Below are 18,770 nucleotides of genomic sequence, written 5' to 3'. Positions count from 1 at the left end.
GACAAGTGAAAAATGCCTATAAACTGTGGGTTAGCGGACAGCAGTAGGCTGTGCATGTTCAGACACCACAGAAAATAATATAGTATCTTTAATTCCAAAATTATTTATTTTCATGGGATTCTGGTATTGGAGGAAAAGAGATATTTATATATCCTAGTAAGATGCTTTGGCACGAACCATGATAAGTGTGCTTTAAATGGCTATATTAGTTACAGGTAAGCCACTGTAAATGTGTACTGAAGCATAAAGCATTCAAACACACTCACATAAGCTATGATGCTCTTCTAATCGTTTTCCATTTCAAATGTAAATTAGCTGTGTAATTAACTGAAAATTACAGTTTTAGTACTGTGGTACATCTAGAGGATATCCTTAGAGCAGTTCTCAAATTTCATATTCATATCACCACTATTCAAAATAATTCAAACAGTTTTTCCTGTCACATTGGCCATTTCAGTTCTGCCAAAAACAGAAGTTTATGTTACAGACGTACTGCTGCTTTGATCTCTTTAATGTACTGTGATTTATCAGACCAGAAACGGTGTATCTTTCTGTCTGCATAAATTGCCGTAGTTGCTCATCCACAAAATGTAGCTGTGGCAGATATGTTGTTTTATAGTATACCTTCAAACTGCCATTAGAAGATCATTTTGGTAGAGTATTTTCCATTACAGGAATCCACTTAATGATGCAGGACAGTGGATTTAGGCCTTAGCCAAACAAGAACAAGTCTCAATCTATTCATCTCTATAAGTTTCTCTTGGAATATATCAGACACAAACACAAAAATATTTCAAATGCAAATGCAATTGCAAAAGCATTTTATTTAGGTTGGAAATTATGTTTTTCACATTGTAAGACAGGGTTTTGTGTCACAATATTTTTCACACAAAATTAAACAGTTTGGGAGGCAGAGGTGTGACAGTTGTGCTTCGTGCTGTCTGAGTAAGTGTGGAGGCGACTTCCACAAATTGCCAAATGCCCTTTCTCTCTGGCTCCAATATGTCATGGCTGCAGTGGTGTGAATCAGTCCAAATTAACAAAACGCATAACACTAATGTGTTAAAAAAATCACAAACAATCTTCCACACAGATCTGTTTAATTTCCATAACAGCCACTCCAACAATACCTAAAAACAAAAAAAATATTCTTTTCCAGCTAAACTGGTTTTTAGCAATATTCCTGCATTTAATGTATACACTTTTATGGGTGACTTAATTAACTAGACATAAAATACATACCAATCTAAATTTAAATTTCAATAAAAGTCTTAGAAAAAGATTAGGTCTGATTTGGGCATTTTTACTAGAATACCAACCCTAGTTCTAAAGACATCCACACTGAACCCTTTTTTCAACTAATAATGTGCAATTATTGGATTTGTTTTTTTCAGTTCTGAAGCTGTCAAGAGCTTTCAAATGTCTTGCAAAACTCTCCTGCCAATAATATCAAATTCAGATGAACTACAAGTAATGTATATATTTTTTCAAATACTCTTTATTTAAAGCTGCAATGTTCAAAATTTGATAATTGTTTTGGTAAGTGTTTTATACTGTATGAAGGTGTTTGAATGTAAGCAAAATCCGTAAAGAAGATATGCAAAGTGAAATGTATTGATTGGGTTTTCAGCCTCCACCTAAGTATTTGGCAGAAGCACCTTTAGCAACAATTGCTGCCATGAGTGCTGGATATCTTTCTACCAGCATTGAACAGTAGGGAAGTTTTTGAGGATAGCAATCGTCAAGTCACACCATCAATTTTCTGTTGGATTCAAGTCAGGACTTTGACTGGGACTTCTTGTCAGACAATGTCTAGACCTTTGGCTTTGTGCTTCAGGTCACTGTTCACATAAATATTCGATCATGTTTTAGGTTCTTGGATGCAACCTCAATGTTTTCCAAAATCCTAGCACGTTTCCCAGAAGAAGCATCACCAGGACATGATGCTACTGCCACCATGCTTGACAGCTGGGACGAGCACACTGGGTGACATGCTGTGCTACACTTCAGTCAGATATAACACTTTGCACTTAGACCAAAATGGTCAATTTATGACTTATCCACCACACAATCTTCAGCTGCATGTTTGCAGGATGAAGTCTAAAAGAAAATTCTATTATGACATTCCACATCTTTCATTATTGCTGTGGATATTGACCATTCTCTCTTGGAATTTATGGAAAACAAGCTTACGTTCAAAGGGGTCATGTAGTGCAGGATGAAGCAAGACCCTGGGTGTCCCATGATAAAGATTCAACCTGTGGGAGCAAAATAAAATGATACATTAATATCATTCTTAACTGATGATTCTGCAAAGAAATGTATTGCTTTCAATTTTGCATGTCTGGTACATCAGTAGTAAAGAAATTCCTATATACAAAGGAATACCTGAATTTAGTATAGCTTTCTAATGAGCTTTTCACTGATTTGCTTACTTTGTATTTCATTCTCACAGCTGTATATTCCACTGCATATGCAATGCTGATTTTAATTATTTTCCAGATAAAACCAAAGCATTGAATAAAGTGTTTACGTCTACAGACGGAGAACCTGTCAGATTGTCAAATGTTATTGGTTATGGGTAGAGCAACGTTTTAAAATCTGAAGATTTGAGAACTTCACAGACGCACTGCAGAATTGCGCTGTTGAGACCTCAGCTAGGGTTAAGGTTAACATTCCCACACTACATAGACATTTGTTACACTCAGGGCTGGATTTTGTGTGAACTTTAGGACAAGTGATAATTTGCCACTATCTTCAACTTTTCTTTCAGAGAGTTTTGGCTGCTTATATTGTACATTGCACCATTCAGCAGTTGTGTTCCAAAACATGAGCTACATGAAAACTAATAAGAAAACCTGTTCTCCTGAGTAAACTCTCTTACTTTTGTCATTGCTAGATTGGCAAATACTCTCCTCTCATTTATTATGTTTATGTCCTTATGAAAGCCTGCTTTTCCCTTAATGCCCTGCAAATGCAATACAAATGTGATCAAATTAGAATGTGGAATACTTGGCTTTTATATAGTTTACTATAAGTCTCTAAAACACTGTTTCTGTGAACAGAGAAATGCTGCACAAAATATAAGTAATGTGTCATTGGATCTAACATAAATGGTGAATAATTTTCGTCTGGACGGTGTTTGTTTTTCATTGGTAGAAGGAATATATATTAATTATTTAAATACTTAAAGTGACCTGCTTTTCCAACTCCAAAAGTTTAAACTGATTTTTTATATTACAATCCACAAATAACGCTTGTAAGGATTCACACTGTGCCTAAATTGTGTAATCTGCATGCATGAATATTAAAATTAAGTGAGAAGAAAAACACTTCATAAAATGATCACGTAGAAAAAATAGTTTGCATACAAACAGTGTAGACATTTCAGTTATAAGTTAGAAGACTAACACATGGAACATACACAGTTTGCAATAATAAGAATCATGGAAAACCTGGTTCAGATCACTTCATCTTCACTACAATTAATTAGTGTTCAAGGAATATGAAAATAAGTCCCGGATAAATCAGTGCAATTCAGTAAACAATATGTATTAATTCCAATGATGTGTAATGGCGTTTTTTTCTGTGACACAATACTATATGTGTTGTCACGACCTGCATGGATCTGTTTTGTTCCATTGCTGTCTGCAAGAGTATGAATTTGAAATGTGGTCTTAAGTGGTCTTAAACTTTTTTTTTCCTTGTGCTTATTACGTTCCCAATGTTTTAGCACATCTCTTTTAAATGGAAGTTCACCTCATTGTACAAACAGGCTACGAGCACCTTTTGTCCTGTTTGGCAGCAGAAGGCTCCCCTGGCTCTGTCTGGCTGGAGAAGAGCCGCAAGATGCCAAACCCACAGCCTAGAGCCTGATGTGAGCCATCCGCTTTCGGTACCACGGCAACCACCTCCACAATGGCCACCACACTGGGGTGCCTGAGGGAAGTGTGGAAGTAAAGTACCTGCAAAAAAGCACAAAACAGCCGGAGGAAAAGTAACATCCTAGATCACAAAGGGAAAGAAGTAAATAATAATAGTAGTAGTAGTAGTAGTTCAGGTGGGAAGCTGCGTCAGCATGCGTAGTCTGCAAAGGAACAAGTAATAGGTTTATGCCATACTGAAAAAAAAGAGAGAAAATACAACATTTCAGCTGTGAAGCCTGCCTGAAGAAGGCGAAACATTGTGTTTTCTCTCTTCTCTTTTCAGCATGGAATAAACCTATTACTTGTTCCTTTGCATAATAATAGTAGTAGTAGTAGTAGTTGTTGTTGTTTTTGTAACTGTAACTGTAGGTGTTGTAGTAGTAATTGTTGTTAAATAATTGAAGGCAAGGGATGCAGTTTAGACAAAGGTCACAATATAGCGTCTTGACAGTTTGTCATCAAACCAAAAACTGTGCAGCAACGTTACCACTTATTTGGAGCACAGGATAGGCCCTAAAGACCAGAGATCGCTGATGCAAACAAGGGTTGAATCCAACCATGACTGTAACCAGGACTCCTAAAGTGGTGGCCCCGCTGGGACAGGGTGCCCAGTCGATCAAGTAGCATTGTGGCAATACAAATAAAAGAAAATGACTTATTACAAGATTTTTGGTAAATTTGTTGACTCCAGAGGATGCTGTTTAGATGTATTTTACAAGGATATCACAGCCAAAAAATAACAATGATCACCTGTCAGTTAAATGGAACTAACATTCTGGCATCTTAACAACATGTTAAATCAAGTGTTACAGTGGTAGAGAATACAAGTCTGCCTCACTCTCGCCTTCAAAAAAGTGACAGAGGTTTCACTATACTCTCTGACCTTGAAACCTGCTTACACCACGTATGTTCAGCCCCACATCCTGCATGTCTGAATAAAAACAACTGACTGGAGATAGAAATTTCTGACCTACTGATTACAGTGTAGGAGGTTTCCTCAATAAACCTTTTGTAAAACAGCTGACATCCTATCAAGCAGGAAGAACGTACATACATATGTTGTATAGAAAGATATTTTAAGTCTGATTACATATACCAATACAACAAAAGGGACTTACAGTACTCATATGATCTGCAATAAATCTTGAGTATTTTGCATCATACTGTAGACTAGGAGAATGTCATTTGATTTTTTTTTTCTGCTGACCTTGTTTTGCTAACCACAGAGCATTATAATGTCAGATTCCACGAAATACAAATCAGTTTTTACCCTGACTTACAGTCATCCTATTAAAACCATAATTAAGCTTTCTTTTGTGGGCTGGTCATTGTAAAGTATTTTTTCAGAGCTCAGATTAAAGGCAGACACTTCTGAAACATCATCAATTCAACATTTATATATTTTTTTAATTGTTTATTTAATCAGATAAAAAAAACAAGAACAAAATTATCATTTACAATTATGACCTTGAAAGAAAGCATTTATAAATGTGGGCATTTGCTGGAGAAATGCGAGTGAAATACCTTACCTAAGGGTACACAGCAGCATCCTACCCTGCCTCTGAACTAATGACACTCCAGTTCAGAGCCCTAACCACTAGTGCACACTGCTGTGTCACTTTCCTTTCAAAACATGCCGGGATACTTGTGCTGAAAAACACTAAATAACAGCAATCTGTATTACATATTTTTAAACGTTCCTTTTCCTTTGTCACAGCTGTGTGGCTTTTTATCACAGTGGCATCTAAGAACTCTGTGGTCCGGAAATCCATGTAACAGTTTTGATTGACACTGTAACTACACCGTTTGACAGCTATACAGAGGGCAACTGTTCACTACAATCAGGAACGCTCCCACAGAGATAAAAGTTGAGGCCATTAAAAAGCATTTTCGACAACAAGCTCTCCCTTTTCGTCAGAAATGGCTCAGCCACCCTAACGAAAAGCCCACAGGAAAAAAAAAATCTAAGAAATTGTTGGAATAAGAATCTAAATACACTATTTGTAAAGTTTTAGCTATACAGGCACTGGTGTCAATAATCACTGCTTTCTGCTAAGCAATGACAGGCTGCTGGTGTTGTACACCGTGCTTCTCACAGAGTGCGGCTGAGTCATTCACATTGTTCGGAATGTTCCCACCAACCCTCAGAATGTTGTATTGTGCTTCCATTGGTCTGCTAAGACTACTTCTACAGACAAAACTATTGTGTCTTAGTGACTAAGATGAGATGGATTAAGCTACTGGTAGACAGTCTATAATAGCACAGGAGTCCAGGCAGTGCATAATTGTCTGAAATGCTGCAAATATGGAATCACAGAAGTAATAAGTAACAAGTAGTAATTGTCTGAAATATTTCTAGAATTGTTCAGATCTAACTAATATTTCATGAGTGAATAACCTGTAAATCATTATCTAGAAAATCTTGCTTATGCATATGGTTTAATAATATCATTCATCTGTAAGATTTTAAAAACATTTACAAAACTGGTGTAGTTTTCCTTGCTAATCTTGGTTTGAATATGTCAAGTCACACCTTAGGCACCAAGATATTATAGACTTTGGACACATTAAGTGTAAAACTGCTTGTATAGAGTTATTTCCAGGGGTTCCATTTGTTTCTTACTAATGTGAAGTTATTTAGTCCTAAAATGACTTTATCAAAGAACCATTAACTAAGTGTCACAATTCTTAGTACTCACCCAAAATCACAAAGGCAAAGAGAGATAACTTAAAGGCATTAAAGCATTATCTATTGCAGCAAGAACAGCTCTTCCATCTTCTGTTAGTGGTAAAATGATTATAATGTAGGAGCTCTATCGATGACAGGTGAATGAATTGAGAAAAGGCAACTGTAATCTACATCTACATTGAGCTTTTATCATTGCATTGTAAAAGCCTCAGTCTTTTTCTTCTGTTAAAAGAGCTTGCTGTTAAAACGTAGAGCTCCACAGGAGAAAAAAATGATCAAATCTTTACAATGCTTTTCTTATTTTTCAGTCAGATAATCAGACAGCAGTATTAGTCATTATGTTTTAATGGTACAGAGGTGTGTGGAACATTTTGGCTCAAGATGTTAATACCATTAAACTGCTGGAGAAGAAAATCATCACTCATTCCAGTCTTATGATTTAGCCTTTTTGTTTTCTATTTTGATCTTAGATTCAATCATTCACTGCCAAAAACTCTGCTTTAAATTGAAGTACCTTAACATTTAAGCTGCAAACTACATTTTTTAATTCACTATAAAAAGTTCAATTCCTTAAAACAAATCTGATTTTCAGTGGTCTTAGACACCAAAATGTAAAATTATGTACCCGATTTTCTCTGTAAGAAAACTGTAGGCAAATAGCCCATCTTATTAATTAGCTCTGAAGTGGGCAGATTGCCCACTGTCTGCCAACAGAACACAAAGGGACCAATTCATCTTAATAACACGGACAATGGTTTCTCAAAGGCACACTAGTTTTTAATGCAATCAATTTTATTTTCAGAAGATGTAACATGGGCCAGGATGACATAGCATATAATTTTTTGTTGATCTAAATTCTATTTAAGTCAGGAAATATTTATTATGCTGAAGAGACAGTAAACCTCTTGCTAAAAAGGTCATTTTTTGGCACAGAATATGCATGAGAGAGGCATGGGCAGTATTGGTCTTTCAGCATTCAGTTTTTTTAAAAAGCCAAGAATCAGCTTTTTTCCACTTTTATACTGCACAGGTAACGGGGTGGAGCGGTGGCTCTGTGGAATCTGTACCTGTGGGTGGAAGGTTGCCGGTTCAAATCCTGCGGCCAGCAGAGGAATCCTACTCCATTGGGCCCCTGAGCAAGGCCCTTAACCCCAACTGCTCCAGGGGCACTGTACAATGGCTGACCCTGCACTCTGACCCCAAGCTTCTCTCCCTGTTTGTATGTCTGTGCGTCTCATGAAGAGCAAGCTGGGGTATGCAAAAAGATGAATTTCTAATGCAAGAGATTGTATCTGGCTAATAAAGTGATCTTATCTTAACTTTGACAGAAAAAAGAAGAAATGAGTCTTTGCTTTGGGAATATAACTTTCAAGGAACAAAAGTGATCACCTTAACCAAAGAAACGAGAATAATGGGAGGAAACTCTTTTGTTATCTTAAAAAACAATACATAATTTTAAGAAACTGTAAATCCCGATTATATTGGGGGTTCACAATTTGTTTTTCTGGCACTGTAACTTGTATATTTGGTTTGTTTCCCACCTGGCAAGTTTAAAAAGGTGAGGCGATCCGGAGCCTGTCCCAGAAACCAAGAAAGCAAGCTGGGACTAGAGACTAAGCTAGCATGCCAGTTCATCACAGGGTATGCATACATACTGAACACACAAACAAGCACACAGCGACAACTGAAAGATACCTCGGCAGCATGTCACTGGGATGTGGCAGGAAACCAGTATATCTGGAGCAACTCCATGTAGACATATAGAGAACATGCAAACCCCATGCAGAAGGTATTGTAGGGTTGGAATTCAATCCCCGATCCAATAGCTGTAGGCAGCAAAACTAACCAATGTGAACCCTAAACCTATTAAGTTAATAGGAGGTATTATTTGCATTCATTAGCAATTTGTACAAAAAACAGGCTCTTGTTCCCTGATTGTCAATGAATTCGGAGGGAAAAGGTCCCAAAAAGGGTGGTCAAGAAAAGGTTCAATGTGTTAGCAGGACAATACATGAATCCTCCCCCAAGCAACTGCACTCAGGGAATCAAGGATATAAATGAAGCTAGAAAGCATTACATAACTGTTCCCATTCCTAGCTCTGGAGCTTAGGCTAAAACAGCTGTCAACCTAATTTACATGTAGAAGAAACAGAAACAGGCTTACATAGCCTGTCAATTATCTGTTCATCTTGTGGGCAAAGTACTGCTGACCTACTGGCAACACCAAATTCTAACATTATATATAAAATAAGAGCTCAGTATTCACAACTTTAACAAATTAGTAAGGTAATTTGCACCTGTCAGTTACAAATTGGTGGAATATATATTTAAAAGGCCAACATCACCAATTCTTCTGTATAATGCTGTAACTGCTCTTTTTGTAGAATTAATCTCCTGCCTTGCTTGAACATGGAAGAAGTGTTTATGTGATGCATTTCTTTTATTTTCTAATCTGATGTACAAAAGGCATGACAAAATTTAAGGCTGTTACTCAGGTAGTTAACATTTAAATCCCCCTCCTCCTTCCCACTTCTACAAGCTGGCAGAAGTTGTAGAAATCAATTTTGTCTCTTCTTTAGAAAGTCTGCCAGTAGTTCTGCAGACAGAATTCTGTACCTACGGAGAGCTGTCCCACAGTAGATCCAACCTGTCACAATGGATTACTGATCCCCTACTGACACTATACTGCAACCTTTTCTTAAACACTCTTTTCTTCTGGCACAGAGGACTTTTTCTATCCAAACTATCACTATTGATTAGACTTGTTCAACCAAGGAGGACACTAGTGGTCTCAATTTCAATTTGCAGTTACCGATGGAAACAGGACACCCATGCGAACCTCCTTAACTCGTGCTACAGAAGATAGAACTTATTATGCATTACAATATTCACAAGGCTGATACTGGATAAAGAGACTGAGTTTAGCTCCTTGCACCATTCTTTTGGGTTTCAATGCTATTAGTACAATATTAAGGTGCTCATTTTCCCAATCCTCCCCTATGGCATGCTGTTTCATGTGGGCTTCTTCTAAAATGTTAGGGTACTAATATTCCTGCTAACCTATCTGCTTGAGATAATGCAGTTTACAAAACTCTGACTGTAAAACATTATCTTGGTTCTGATTGGCTGTGACATTCACATGTTAAAATGCAGTTTTTGGATGTTAGCTTTGTTCACTGTTGCTGGTTGACTCTTTAAATTAATAAGGTACCTGGAAGTTTAGTGTTTCCAGATGTTCCCCCAATCTTTGGCAGGTCAAAGCAGCTCAGCTTTAATTTAATCTGAAACCAGGGGTAATGTACAGATTAGTACAGAACTCTTAAGGAGTGGTTCAACACGGTTTCTAAGATGCCACAATAAATATGCTCTGTGCTGGGATTGTATAAAAAAGATAAACCCGTTAACTGAATGGCAATTCAATTAATCAGTGAGCAGCACATATCGCGTATTGGCCTCTCGTTGAGTGCGAACACAGAGACATAGTGTAATTTAAATGATATTTGGGCTGCTGGTACTATTGGTTACATAACTGTTCCAGACTCACACTGGAAAAACAACGAAGCAACAGATAAAAATTCACTAAAGCCTATTCATACAGAACATAGACTTTCAGAAAGGCTTATAAAGGCATTAAAGGAATGAACTGCAAACTGTTACATAAGTATTGTTCCCCAGACTCTCATGAACTCATACTTTTCAATTTTTCCTTCATTTAGTTAAATTAAGAAACCTTCAGAAGACATCCCCCCATGAACAGTATAGCTAATTACCTCGACACTGTTACATCATTCTTGACTAGAGAAGGAAAGAGCTTCAAAAAATATAATCATCTTCCCAAAGATTTATTTATGGAGCTTCCACAAATGACAGATGCTTCATTTTGTGGAAAATTAAACACGATTAAAATTGACAGTCAATCACATGCAGCATTTCCTAGTGATATGTATTGCCAATTTCTCATTACAAAAGCTGATGACGTGCAACTTACTCAAGATATAAATTTCAGCCCAGACTGAATTAAGACTTAGACCAACCTCACAAATTACAAACCCAGCAACCATTTGCTTGCCTGGAGGTGTCTCAGCTCTTCCCATAGTAAATCCAAATGAAATTGCATTTTTCTATAATTTGTGTTTATGTTAGGTTGAAATTTGATTTAGGCCAGTCATGAAAAGTCTTTAAACATGTCTCATTTTTTCAGAGCCAAAGAATGCAAAACCAATAATTCATTTAAAGAGCTGAGACAAATCATGTGGTTTTAAAACTAATAGCTACAGTGATTCAACACATACTGTAGGTATATTTTCCTATACTCCAAAGCTGGAGAGGTTGGTGAACCTGCTGTTAAAACTCTTACATGATGGAAGCACAAACCTTATACTTGCCACCTGCGTTTGCAAGGGAAATGTTAAAGCTTTGAATCCTAGCCTAGAAAGCCTAGAATAAAAGTAAACAAAAATACAGGTCTACATCAGATTTAAGTTCTATATGCCTTTTTTTACTATATGAGGATTATGAATACAATAAAATACTTTATCTGAAATAGTTGTATACCTTTCAGTGTATATTTATCTGAAATATAGACTGAAAGGCAACAGGATTAACAAACAAGATATTTCTTTTTCTCATTCCACAGTTCGTGCCAAGTTTTAGTTAATGAGCATAAAGCACAGAAAAGTGTTGAGTGTTAATCACTGAAGAAATGGAGACGTAGGCCAGAACAAATTAATTCTTCATTCCGAAGACTGTGTGCTGCAGAGCTACATATTTCTCAGTTCTCATTAACAGTCCAATTTTGCTCTATTTATTGGAGCTGTGCAGTTTTGTAAACAGCTACCTTTTAACTGTAAAAGAACTTTAATTTATCATTTCTAACCTGTGATAGAAATTTTATTATATATGGCCAATCGCACTGGGATTTTTTTTTCTTTCTCTGAGGTCCTTCTCAGTGTGCCTGCTCTTTATCATGTAAAATTCCTCCTTTGAGGATGCTGCTTTTTTCTAATAATTGCCATTTTGTAACACAGTATAATAGGGGCCAAAGATGTGAAATCATGTCTGCTGTCAATGATCTTGCAATCAGCTTGATTGGGCCATTAAGAAGAAAACGTCAATATTTTTGGCTTTCTGTTTTTGAAGTGATCACTATAACACACAATCCTGCTGTGCTGCATCTCTCTCTCTTCACAAGTAAATCCACTTCTATAATGCAGCTTAGAAGAAATCCAAGAACTGACATGCACTGCACGGCTTGTTCCCTACACTGAACACAATTTTTACATACATTGTTCTTAAACTTGACACACAGGTTATGCGCCTGCCGTTACTTTCTTCAATTCCATGCCACACGCGTGACAGGTCCAGAATTTTGGAAAACTCTGAAATAGTTCTTTCACCCTTATGATTGCCATTAAACACAAAACTGCATTAATATAAATCAATAACACATACATAACTGCCTTGCACTCGGTAATACTGTGGTGAGACTGCAGTGTAATAATTTGTGAAAATAATCAACAGTTTGATGAAATGTCATCAATTCCTCAGTTTCATTTTCTGCCTCATAAATCTATGGGTTCTTTGTGTAAGATTTGACTGGATCATTAAGTCACACGATTCCCTCTAATTTCCCCACACGTTCTACAAAACCAAACAAGCAGACCTATATGGTGTTATGTCACAAGGCTACATTAAAAAAAAAAACAGGAGAGGGAAAAATACAATGTATGCACCTACATGTATCTTGGAGCTAAAGAGTTTTACAGTTTCAAATGCAAACAGTTAATAAAGTGTTAATTAAAATATTCATGTTCCAGAGTTCAACCCCTAGTTAACTGTTGGAGCTGTTGTAATATTAAATGATTAATCCCAAAAAAGTCATGCAAGACCCCCAATGAAAGAGGTGGATGTAAACTTTCTGCAACTATTGTGTTACAAAAACTAAGTTGAACATGTATTTCAATTATTTTGAATTTGAGGTTATTTAAAATTAGTTCTGAAGTTTCTGATGAAACCTTTTTTACCATTGAATTATATTAAAGTATCAGATAAAGTGCCCCTCATTTTCCCACTCAATCATTACTATTTGGCATCACCAAAAGATCTGTAACCTACTGCCCACTAGGAGTGACCTTTTTAACTGGTAACAAACTTTTCCATATGCCAAATAGGGAGGAGACAAGAGACAATTCTTTTTACCCTTTTTTCTCTTTCATCATCCACATCCCAAGAGATGCAAGTGACACACTTTCTTTTTCCATTCGTGAACCCTGTGACATTTCAAAGATGACATGCCAGTCTTTCAGACACTGGATTGCCATGCAACAGAAAGATTTAGAACATTATATATGACAGTATGAGGAAAACAACCAGGTTTCTCAAAAAACTAAAATTCCAAACTCAAACAACACTTCTAGATTCTGTAGTTTGAACTTTTCTAAATTTTTGCTTTGAATGATATTTTTAAGCAGATGCTTTGCATTTTCAGGTGATGAACACAAATTACTTGGATACTGTGCACGTAAGTCATGCACTAAAATCCCAGAGTGCTGAATGCCTTAACTGCAACAGAACAAAAAGAAAAGTGGAGCTTCTGTAAAACTGCCATGCTTTCCAAAAGAGCTGAACATTTTGGGTTTCAAATTAGATACATGAAGACAAATGGGATTAAGTAAACTATGGCCTCCCACACAATACACCCTGCTGCATTTTCATTTCCTTTGAATTTCTACAAACCACACTGCAGAACTCTTTAGGCAAATCAGCAAAAAGCATTAAAGGAACATTAGAATGCATTAGTCTTCAGCAAAACTGTCATATTAAAGCAACACCACCACCTCCCACCCTCGCCAGCACATACCAGCTTCCTTAAAAATATACAGTATCATAAAAAATGATCAAACACTGCATCAACTCAGAACAGACATTAAACTTTTAAAATCCACTGAGGCTTACCTTACTTTTAAACTAATTTCAGAATCCAAAAGAGATAATATCCAGATTTTTGCTCCAAGGTTTTTATTTTTTGTAATTATTTGCTTTGCAAAACAGAGCTGCAGTCACAATTACAATATTGAAGATAGAATAGAATCTATATAGAATTTAATAGAATAGAATAAGAAGGGGAGAAGAGAAAGAGGGAGAGAGGCGTGTGGCTGCCTTAATACACAGCATTAAAACAATATATTATAATAAATAATATGCAAACACGTATGTGCTTCATATATAATACAGTCTGGTGTGAACACATCCATGGTCCTGCATTTTTTTAGTTAGCTGGGTGCCCACTTATGGTGGTCAGGATCACATTTCCTGTGGTCCAGCAACGCTTGTTTACTGCCCCCAGCCTGTCCTCATTTCCAGTGTTCTGCGCTTTTGTTTATCTTAGCTTTAAGTGTGTGTCAAAATCAACACAGAAAACAAGCAACTGTTAAAGAAACTGGAACAGGGCACATCTTTGCTTGTCATATGCAAGTTTGGCCATGTGGGAACATCTATAGAGTATGATGTAAGGAAGAGAAAGAATCAGATCTTGAAGTTTTTGCCAAAAGTAAAAGCTTTCACAAGACAGTGAAGGAGGGGGCAAGCAGTGATTTAGATGCTTATGCATTGGTTCACGCTGCACAGGAACAAAGGTGTTTGTTCAGGAGGAATGACAACAGCCAAGTTCAATCAGTTCAGTGACTTGACTGTCAGTAATTTGCAATCACTCATGATGTCATTTCCTCACCTAAACACTGTAAGCCCACCTCCACCCCATCCCCACCTGTGCAGCTGCCCCTTGGTCACTCCTCACTCTGCAGGGGTCCCAGCCTCCTCGTCCTGTTGCCAGAAGGTCAGCCCTCAGGTAAGCAGGTTAAGCCAAATTGTGACTAAACACTCGATAATGTGTGTTGTTATTCCTAGTGAAACAGGCATAGTCCCAGCTCAAATTGCTTCCAGTACTCATGAACATTGACTGCTCTTTCATATATGACCTAATAAAAATAGACACTCCACTCTCACAATGAGTAATAAGATCCAGGTGAACAACAGTTTCTAAACAGACACAGCCACACACTTTTCAAAATACTTTTCTGCAGTACTCATTTTATATTATATTTTTGCATGCAATATTTTTGTACTTTAAAATACAGTACATGCATATGGAAAGCAATAAGCATGCCTATCATTTGTATTTGTTTGTTATTTTAATTGATTTTCGATTGCAAGATTGTTAATGTAAGTCCAATAGGTATAAATTGCACATATAACACAAGACAATTATATTTCCCATGGAGTGGTCTATAGATTAAAATAAACAGCAAACCTGTAACTAGTTAAAGGCAGATGCTCCTTGTAATGCTGTATAACAGGGTTTAATAACAAACAGTAACCTCTGATTTCTAACTCATTTTAAATGCTCAGAAACTTGCTCAGGGCAATTTAATAATACAATCTGGAGGTTCTGTTAGTTTTTTTCATGCTGCTCCCCTGGTCTCTCAAATGTAAAACACCTTTCAAAGGCACATTCACCACGGTTTCCCACTCCGTGAAATCAGCCACAGCTAAGCACATACGTTTAGGCAGATGTTGCTGCTGAAATGGTTTGATATTGGTTTTTGGCAGGAAAGGAGACTGCCTTCCAGGGAGAAACGTCACCTGACAGTCAGCTTACTGCACAGCAGCATACTGGCAGTCATCCATACAAGCCCCTAACTGAGAGAGAACAAAACAAGGTGCTCAGTCACAGACACTATTAACTGGAACAAAAGCATACTTGCAGCTAAATAAAAACTGAAATAATTAAACCAAAAATTACAATACCCTTCACTTGATTTACCTGCAGGTGTACTTCATATGATAAGAGACAATCACACCGTTACACTTATTACCCATTCACTGAGACTTTTCATTATTCTCCCCTGCTTTTCTTTGCAGATGTCTAAAGTTTTACTGTCCAACTTCAACATCAAGCATTTATAAAAAACACAGAAAAATGACTCTTGAATACAGTCCTGAGGGTCCAATACCAATCTCAGGATTGAGAGGACTTATATTTCAGAGTATTCAAAACGCTGAAATGAAGGGACATTCAAAAGCTCAAAACACAGTGCAAGCCCAGGTGACAGCAATAGAAATTTGTTTAGAGATAAGAGACATTATAGATCACACCACCCACTTATGATACAAAAGGTAAGATAATTCATTTAGGCTTCTTCGAGTCTCATTTGGGCTTGGGCCTACAAGGTTATAACACCAAAATGAGCTACCTGACCTACTTATTACTTATTATGTATCTAGAATATTTCATGGGAAATTACATTCAAATAAGCATAAATCGGAATCCTAGTAGCTGTGTACTTGCAGATCTATTCCCTGTGCAACCGAACTGTTTGAAGTTCTAGTTATTTAGGGAGATCAATACAAATAGTGCACATCTGGGCATCAGAATGGCAGTGCCTATTTTTTACAGATGAGATTATCTTCTTTATCCAGTCATCATTCTGGCACAAATATATTTACTGGATTTAGTCATGAATGTACAAAACAATAAGAATGCAGCCAAAGTTATCCAGTAACTCCAAGTGAGTTGGAGTCTATTTCCCTGTATGTGCCATAAAAAAACAGTACAATGCTCATGGATGCACTTTATTATCTGCCTCATTATTAAGGGTATGTAAAAAAAAGATATTATATCTGTTATGATTATGTCCAGAATAATATAAATCTGTTTGCAAAGAGCCTATTCTTTTAATGATTCTCACCTAACTCTGTCCCACAGACAAAAGCTGCAAACGTCAAAACCATCAGATGGATCTAATCCTTGCTCAAAAAGATGTTTTGATTGTACTGACTGGGACATATGACACATATGATAATTGATAATGATAAATTAACAGACACTATATATATTCATATAGATTCATATGTTCCAAAAACATCTATCTAGCAATTAAGAATTGTCCAGAAGCCCTGGATTGAGAAGAAAGTGAATCCTTTCCAAAAGATTCCAAAAGTAGAGAAACACACGGGTCAAAACAATCCACAACAAATACATCAGGGTATGAAGATCTTGACAGGATGTGACAGACCAAAGCACCATATTGTAGTGGAGACACAGATACAATACATGCAGGACAGCTTAATGTTTTCTGCTAGATTCAATGAATAAGACTTTTTATTGCTGAGAAAGTGAATTATAAATATACCTGTAAAAATTAACATTTTCTCATGGGCAGAGAACTTTACCCAACAGACTGCAATATTTATAAGTCAATTTGATTCCCAGTAGATGTGAAACTGTTACAGGAGTTTTCTTTATTGTTGTTGTCTACTAAGATTATACAGGACAAGGTAAATTCCTGAAAGGAATAATAAATAGACCATTATTCACCTGAGCATGGAAACTTGATTTAATTCTGGTAAAGCCAAATAATTATATTTTCAAATTCAAGCATGTAATAGTAAGTTTTCTGTGAGGTAGAGCAGGGCTTGAACCTGCATGGATTACATACTTCTTTGCTTTACTAAGGGTGAGTTGTAATGTTGAACAATCACCAACCTGTAATGTCCATTAGTCCCAGAGAAGATCCAAAGATAGCAGGAAAGTCATGATTGGTGTTAAATGTGTTGGAAAATGTACTTACATTTTACGTACAACATATGAGGGAGAGAGTGAGGTTTCCAGCACATTGCTTAGGGGTTTGGAACACCTGCTCTCAGCCCACATAATGATCACATACTGAGGAAATAAAAAAAATGTTTTTTTTTAGTTCACTGCAGAATACTTCCTTTTCAAACATGTGCCTTCATTGTCTAATTCATTAATAAAATAGCCACTGAAAGCCCCCCAACTGTAAAACTGAGTAATACGATCTTAAGGTTCCAGATTACTAAAACTATGATGTTTGTGAACACAACACACACTGTATAAACTTTCACCTGAAAATGACTTATACTGATGCTAAAGAAACACTATAACATACAAGAGGTTAAATGCCAAAGACTACAGCAGCAGCCTGGCTCATCTGCTGACCCATTAACAATGGTGTTGTTAAGTGCAGACTGTGATCATCTATAATAGAGCCTCTACCTTTCAACCAGAAAATGAACTGTCATCGAAAGAAACTTGTCTCACTGTGGTATTTGAGCAGCCAGTAGAAGAAAATGGCTTTCTGTACTTTCCTGACAAAGTATGGTGTCAAATCTGCCATGCAAAACCCCCCCTGTGAAAATCCCTGTGAAAAATCTACTTTTAATTATTACATTTCTCAAATGGGTACCAGCACAAACATCGTGCACTTGCTGAAGTGAGGAGTCATCATCCTTACGGTTCCAGCCACACAAGAACGATAGACAAACTACAAGGACATCGATGATGAAAAACTCAAGCCTCGATTCAAGGGGCAAAAAAATTAGGCAATCTAAAAGCCAGGGCTGTTCTGAGAGGGGAAAGTACCTGGTCCTCCGAATTCTTCACAACAAGTGGCTTTGAAAGCACTTGTCAGGCCTAAAAGAAGAATATATTATAGACAACAAAATGGTATCATTCCCTTGTACAGAGTTCCTTGATGTTCAATGTGCTCCAATGACATTCAAATCATTGAAACATATTTCAGACCTTTGCACTTCAGTTTTAGTTTTTGTTCCAGGGTGTGTGAAAGATTAATTAGGAAGGTATTAATTTCAAGGCCCCAGCTCCATTATGGAAATTAACAATATCTAATGTGTATGTCTTAATGCAGAGAATTAAAGAACTAAGTGGAACTGAATCACTTGAACAAGAGAAAAAATGGCAAAAATTGCTCTATAAAAAATAACAACCCCAACATCAAGCAGCATCAGGCACGAAGCATATTAAAATAATTCTTAATTAATCAATTTCTAGAGAAAAGAAGTACATTTTAAAATTAATAACCCTGCAGGAAATTCTAATACATACCCTTGACAAGAAAATAAATTAATTAAAACTGATATACATTGTCATTGTTATGCTGCCTGTAAAAAAACAGCATTGAGATGAATAATTCTTAACTAATAAATGAAATAACAACAGATGAAGTCCTGAAAACAACCCCCCCACCACCACCAAACTCCTTCTTTGTGTCCAAAGCTGTTCAAAGCTCTGCTTCAATGTTCCTTTGCTTCTTACGGTCCAATGCATAAAAAACCTT

General features: G+C 36.7%; 1 protein-coding gene across 4 annotated transcripts in view; it reads right to left on the bottom strand.

Annotated features, from left to right (window-relative positions):
* Positions 1–18,770, bottom strand: part of nphp4 (nephronophthisis 4) — a 126,300-nt gene that overhangs the window by 94,933 nt on the left and 12,597 nt on the right. For all 4 annotated transcript variants that reach the window (XM_088617550.1, XM_088617549.1, XM_088617552.1 and 1 more), the window contains exons 4-5: positions 3,787–3,965; positions 2,194–2,258 (exon numbers count right to left, since the gene is read on the bottom strand). In XM_088617550.1, coding sequence (XP_088473676.1) covers positions 2,194–2,258; positions 3,787–3,965 — 244 coding nt within the window. The remainder of the gene's footprint in view (positions 1–2,193; positions 2,259–3,786; positions 3,966–18,770) is intronic.

This window comes from Lepisosteus platostomus, chromosome 23 (assembly GCF_059453375.1).
Source record: "Lepisosteus platostomus isolate fLepPlt1 chromosome 23, fLepPlt1.hap1, whole genome shotgun sequence".
NCBI lineage: Eukaryota > Metazoa > Chordata > Actinopteri > Semionotiformes > Lepisosteidae > Lepisosteus > Lepisosteus platostomus.
This window is presented reverse-complemented; position numbering and strand designations above follow the sequence as displayed.